The following is a 7,245-nucleotide window of genomic DNA, read 5'->3' as shown; positions in this document are numbered from 1 at the left end:
TACTAATCTTTTTAGTATTTACGTAGTCGTTGCTGGTTTGTTTGTGACCGTGCATTTCCTTGAGATCAGTCTTTTGCATAGTGAGTTTTGATGATGATAAATACCATGACTAAAAAAATTAGACATTTACTTCTTTCATTACAATAGTTAGCATTATTCTTCGTCATTCGTCATTATTAGTGATCATTAAGTAACCACAAAAAAGTTAAAAAAATTAAATAATATTGTGTAATTGTATGTTTAAATCCCGTAGAGATTCAATGTACGCTAAAACTAAATATTTGTGTATTATTATTATTGTTATTACATTTATTATTATTATTATTACTATTATTATTATTATTATTATTATTATTATTATTATTATTATTATTATTATTATTGTTGTTGTTTTTTGTTGTTGTTGTTGTTGTTGTTTTTTACATCTCGATGCGGGAACGCTAGTGTTGAATGCGCCAGAGTGCAATTTTGCGTGTTTTTTTCTTTAGAAAAGAGTTTATTTAAGCTAATTTATCTTTTATTTATATTCATAGATTTAAGACATTTAGGTATTCATAAAGTTCATGTAAATCTGTGATATTTACCTAAATGTCCTTAGTCTGTTTATCTACATATAGATTACTTAAAACAAATACACACGAAAATTCTTCATTAAATCAATCTTATTTCTGTGCTTGTTTTTTTTTTTTTTTTTTTAGTTTATATTTGAAGGATCTAATTTTTTCAATGCTGTTACTATTCTTGGAATAGTTTATTTCAATCGTTTGTTCTTCTCTTGTAGTTTACTTATTTCCTTGTTTCCTTTCCTCACTGGGTTATTTCTCCTTGTTGGAGCCCTTGGGCTTATAGCATCTTGCTTTTTCAACAAGGGTTATAGCCTAGCTTGTAATAATAATAATAATAATAATAATAATAATAATAATAATAATAATAATAATAATAATAATAATAATGATAACGATAATGATAATGATAACGATAATAATAATAATAATAATAATAATAATAATAATAATAATAATAATAATAATAATAAGAATACCTATCTATTATCTAAGCAAAAACAGTAAACTTTCTACTGAAACCATTACTTTTACATATACCACTCCCATTATTCCTGCCAAAAAGGGTAATAATAATATCCATGTAACTATTATAATTAACATAAGTATTGTTTTAAAAATATTTGTAATAGGAATAAAGTTAAAGATATCATTAGGAAATCCGTAGATTGTTTACTCACTTCTGTTTCAACAATCTTCAAAAAGCTTTTAGAAAAAAATACTAATATTAATGTTATCATTATCATTATTGCAGCAAACTTTTCTTGAAGATTTATTAAATTCGTTATAACGTGAAGAGTTGGAAGGCCAAGGCCTACATGGCTGAGGCCTATGAATCATGAAGTAGGATATAATGAACGGAGAAGTCTCGAATTAAAAGCTCAAGACGACTAGCGAAATCTAACCGAGGCCCTTTGCGTCAATAGGCGTGGGAGGAGATGATGATGACCATGAAATGAAAACATGTTATTTACAGCAACCCTTAATGTCTTATAAACATATTGGGGGGGCCTTGGTAATACTAATATTGGATGGGAAATTTTATGATTCCCACTGTTATTATTATTATTATTATTATTATTATTATTATTATTATTATTATTATTATTATTATTATTATTATTAGCTAAGCTATAACCCTATTTTGAAAAGCAGGATGCAATAAGCCCAATGGCGTCAACCGGGAAAAATAGCCCAGCGAGGAAAGGAAATAAGGAAATAAATAAGCTACAAGAGAAGTAATGAATAATTCAAATAATGTATTTCATGAACAGTACCACATACGCCACCCATGAAAAGAAAATAACTTGTGATTAATCTGATAAGATTTGTTTTATTTCACTCATTATTTCCAGACGAAAGATAAAGTTTCCATAAAAGAAATAAAAGCGAGAATCATTGATTACTGAACGTATGAAACCCTTCGCACTGTGGAAAAGGTTAATCATCGGGCAGTGAACAATGCAGCGTAAACTGTGTTGACGGCCAAACTTTGCAAGCGATACTTCATGACACACTATTCCAGTGTTTGTTGAAGTCACGTAAGCTAATGCGTTCGAAAAAAACAAACGAAACAAGCGCACAATTAACACGTCTGGTCACTCCAAGCAAAGCGATCAACGAAGGAAATAGGCTGTGACTGATGGTCATGAAGGATTGGAAATACTCTTTTAACTTTTAATTCTATTTGGGGTTTTCTTTATGGCTAATAGAAATTATTATAATTATTTATGATGAGAAAAAATCCCTTTTTGTTTCTTTTTGTATTGGCTAAATCCCTAAATTGGACGAAATTCCATTATAGATAGATAAATCAATTGCATATAATTTGTCTTATAACACGAGTTATTGTGCACGTTCTTTGCTTTGTCAAGTTTTTTTTTTCTTAAATGCTTCTTTTACTAGAGAAATACAAATGAAAATCGAAAACGCTTAAGTAACAAGTATATTAAAGTAATAAACTTTACTTCACTAATCGGTACTTCTAATTCCAAACTCCAACCTTCTTTCCTTCAAGGACCAATAACAAACTGAACTTCATGGTGGGACTTGGTCGGGCGGGATGATATACGGTAATGCTCTCGCTCTAAATGGCATTGCATGGGGTCCTCATATAACACACACGCAGGCAGGGGCTGAAAGGCAAGGGCTCTGGAAGGGTACTACCTACCTACCTACCTAACATCACATCCTCCCCTACTTTACCCTTGGTAGGCTCAGTGGGCAGCTTTGGAAGATCCAGGGAGGCTGACTGATTATAACGCAACCAAGCAAGGCAGCCATCCAGCCAGCGCCACCAGCAGCAGCCCAAGCCCCGCCCTCAGCAGCTCACCGCTGTGGCAGTACACAGTCCCAACCAAACAGCCCTCTCTCGAGTCTCGAGCTCGACGAGTCATTCAGTGTCTGTGCAGACGTCGTTGATGCGAGAAGGTGTGTGAGACAAAAGCGGTCGGGCCTTTCGTCAGTGACTTTTTACTTGGATGGACTGAGCGAGGCAACGCAGTCTTTTAGTTTTAAACGTCAAATAAGATGTTTTACGCCAACTTGGAAATGTGTTATTGGCTAAAGTGAACTGAAAATTATAAACTAATGGCAGGTTGATACATAAACCTCTTAATGAAAACGTTTTGAAATAAAGACATCGGATTTCCTCAAGATGATCTTAATTGAATGACAATACTTTGTGAGGAAACTATATTAAGCAAACTGATAAATCATTTGAATTTGATGAATAAAATTTAAGAGGTAATCATTAACATTTTAAAATGAAAGACAGCTAGAATAAATGATATGACGCGAATATATATTAAGTAACCCCATTTAAACATACTAAAGACCTTACTCAAGATTGAATTTGATCCATCAGCACAATGAAACTGATTAACGAGTGGCTGCTGGGTCTGTGGATCACGTGGTGTGTAATTGGCACCTCGTTACAACTTATAAACAACAGCATTGATGAGCCCATTCCAAATGGATTGGAAAACAGTAAGTCCCTTTTCGTCTCTTGATCTGTTTAGCAGGAGGACCATTAAGGACATTGGTCATATTATTGTTCTTGTATTCTTGATTGTAATATTAAAATAAACGTATCATATATATATATATATATATATATATATATATATATATATACATATATATATGCATATATATATATATATATATATATATATATATATATATATATATATATGTGTGTGTGTGTGCGTGTACATATACAGTATATATATATATATATATATATATATACTATATATATATATATATATATATGTGTGTGTATGTATACAATATATGCATGTATATATACATACATATATATACATATATATATATATATATACATATACATATGTGTGTGTCTGTGTATGTGTGTTTGTGTGTAGCATCTGAAGACTTTCAACTACAAGAAAGTTTTCGGAAAATTTAGCGTCTAGATTTCAGATGATTTAAGTTTTGCACAATCAAATTGGTTAAAATGAATCGTGTTTTCTTCGCTTATCTTGTGTCGCTGGCTGACAACAGTGTTCCTGTCATAAACCAAAACATGAATTATGATTTTAATTTCTGAAAATTTCCAGTCCATAAAAATAATACTTTGAATTTCAGAAGAATGGAAAATTAATAATATAGGATACAAAATCACATTCGTCAAAGATCATTTCTATGATTATGAGTTACATAAATATCAGCATTACATAGCAGTGATTCCTTGTGCTTTCAACTTTAGGAATTATTTGGAATACCTCATTTTGGACTGTTCAGAAATGTCTTTGTTTGAAATAAAATCGCGGGAATTAACTTTATTATCAGTCATCTTTCAAGTGTTGTTATAACCTTTTCTCTCATTATCTTCTATTGCCTCAATATTTGATTTTGTTTTGTTTTCCCAAGATATTTTCCGTTTTCTCTTAGTTTTTCAGTTTTTTCGAACACATTTTCTCCAACATTATCGCTGATTTTAATCAGCATTTTTTTCTTTTTTTTTGGGGGGGGGGGGCTAATCAACCAACATTTTCCTAATGTTCCTAAACCGTAGTTCAGTTTTCTCCAACAATAACACTGATTCCTTTAACAATTCTCTATTAGTCGTTCCTAATACATCTACTTCCGCCAATAATTTCATAATATTCCCCAGTACCATTCTATCCTATTCAACATTTTCATAGTCTGCATTAATATCTTCTACATCGCTCATAGTTTCGGACTATCGAACAATATTAGTTTTCCCAACCTATTTGTTTTATCGAACATTAAAAGGTTTTCTATATATAAAAAGGTTTTAATATCTAAACATAACTTCATTTCTGATGCTTAATCATTTCGTGAAACGTTTCCATTGTTTTCTCAAATGTCCTTTGTCATCCCAGACTTATTTTTACAAATTTTCCAATGAAAAGCCATTGTAGTCATTATTTGGAGGGTTGATACTATCATTGTATTTTATTATCGCCATATTCATAAACATTTCTTGAATAATTTTGTTTAATATTGGCATAAGTTATAACGCTACCAACGTTTGAATAATATCAATGCATTTTACGGTCTTTGTTGTCAATATTTTTTTTTTCATCATTATCATAGTTCTTTCAAGTATAATTTCAGTTGTCAACTACAACAGCTTTATTGCGAAATAATGCAATGCAGCTCTTTTGTCTTTTTCATCGAGAACGCTTTTATTTGTTTTCCGAAATGAAGTGCCAGCGATTGCACACATACTCATATATACTCTCTCACCCATTATTCAATACTCAAGAAACCATTTTCGAACAAACCCAGTATAAATAGTGAAACCAAGTATCTGGTAGAGTTGAGTTATAATGAGCCAGAAAACCAAATTCGTCATTGAAATTGCATTGGATCAGGATAAATCCGACAGTTACATCGTGGCAAAATAGTTCACTTACCACTAGGGGTTTGTCATTAAATTGACTTAAAAGACTTTCGTATATTTCATTTGGTTTTTGCAGGTTTTTTAAGAGATAATTTCGAGATATTGTTAATATATATCTGTTTCGTCCTATTTTTCTAATTACTACAATGCTGCATTTTCTTATAATTATTTCTAATAAAACAATCATGACTCTTTACTGATACTCTTATCCTGGTAAAATAAAATGACATTTCATTCTTCCCTTCTTTATGAGGGAAGGAAATAAACCTGTTGGACATCACACATTCGCTATAATAGTTTATCCCTCGTTTGTTTGTTCTTATTAGACAAAGATTTGTTTCGTAGTTAAGTTTCTGATCAGCGTCTGACATTTTTCACAAATGGCAAAATTAGATTTGAAACAGATTTTCACTTTCCAATAGGATATATATATATATATATATATATATATATATATATATATACATAGTATATATATATATATATAGTATATATATCTATCGATCTATATATATATATATATATATATATATATATATTATATATATATATATATATAAAATTATGACATTTCCTGGCTTGTTTGTGATGTGAGAGGTACTTAATATTTGTGCTATTTTAGCATTGCATACATAAAATGCATCTCTCAGTCATATGTAATATATATATATATATATATATATATATATATATATATATATATATATATATGCGTGTGTGTATACGTACATATTATATACATACATACACACACACACATATATATATATATATATATATATATATATATAGTATATGTATATGTACTCTTATATAAAGTGCATATTTATACCACACATAAATATATAAATATATATATATATATATAATATATATATATATATATATATATATATATATAATATATATATATATATATATATATAATAGAAATACGGGACACTATCTTTCACATCATCACGGATAAAACATGAACATCGACGCAAAATGATGGACACGAATCTGTAAAATAATGAAATTCAATTTATGAGACAACAACCATAACAACTACTAGTAGTTATGATTTTCCCACTTGAATCGCCTTTTCTAGACAAACTGAAGCTTTCTAAAAGAGAAAATGCAATTTTATATATATTATATATATATATATATATTATATATATATATATATATATTATATATATATATATATATATATATATATATGTGTGTGTGTGTATATATATAAATATATATATATACATATACATATATATTTATATATATGTGTATCTATGTATATGTATGTATACATATATACTTACATTATATATATATATATATATATATATATATATATATAAATATATAATATATATATATATATATATATATATATATATATGAAACTATTGATTGAATCATGACTGCTTTCGTAATCTAGATAAAGTCGCAGAGACGAAATTTCTGCTTGTGAAGAAAATTGAACTAATTCCATAATATGTATATATATGTATATATGTATGTATATATATACATATCTATATATACATATGTGTGTGTCTGTGTGTGTGTGTGTGTACAAAAACTAATGTGAAAAATTTCCTCTTATTCTATCAGTAAACTGCAAAATAAAACGAAGTACAAACTCCCCTCGAGATGCGCATGAAAACATTTTTCCCCCACCTACAACCCTCTGAAACTTGTTAATTTTTTCATCTCCTCCAATAATATTCTTCGGAGCACGAGGCTCAGTCGTATCGGCCCCGGTAAATAAAACGACGAGGAGAAGTTTTATGGCAAATT

General features: G+C 29.2%; 1 protein-coding gene across 1 annotated transcript in view; it reads left to right on the top strand.

Moving 5' to 3' along the window:
* Positions 1–2,847: 2,847 nt before the first annotated feature.
* Positions 2,848–7,245, top strand: part of LOC137639909 (protein turtle homolog A-like) — a 119,661-nt gene continuing 115,263 nt past the window's right edge. Inside the window, exon 1 of the mRNA XM_068372187.1 lies at positions 2,848–3,551. Within this exon, the coding sequence (XP_068228288.1) occupies positions 3,434–3,551 (118 nt within the window). The 5' untranslated portion in view covers positions 2,848–3,433. The remainder of the gene's footprint in view (positions 3,552–7,245) is intronic.

The sequence above is a fragment of the Palaemon carinicauda genome, chromosome 4, assembly GCF_036898095.1.
Source record: "Palaemon carinicauda isolate YSFRI2023 chromosome 4, ASM3689809v2, whole genome shotgun sequence".
NCBI classification, from domain to species: domain Eukaryota; kingdom Metazoa; phylum Arthropoda; class Malacostraca; order Decapoda; family Palaemonidae; genus Palaemon; species Palaemon carinicauda.
Note: the sequence above shows the minus strand (reverse complement) of the source record. Positions and strands in the feature narration are given on the sequence as shown.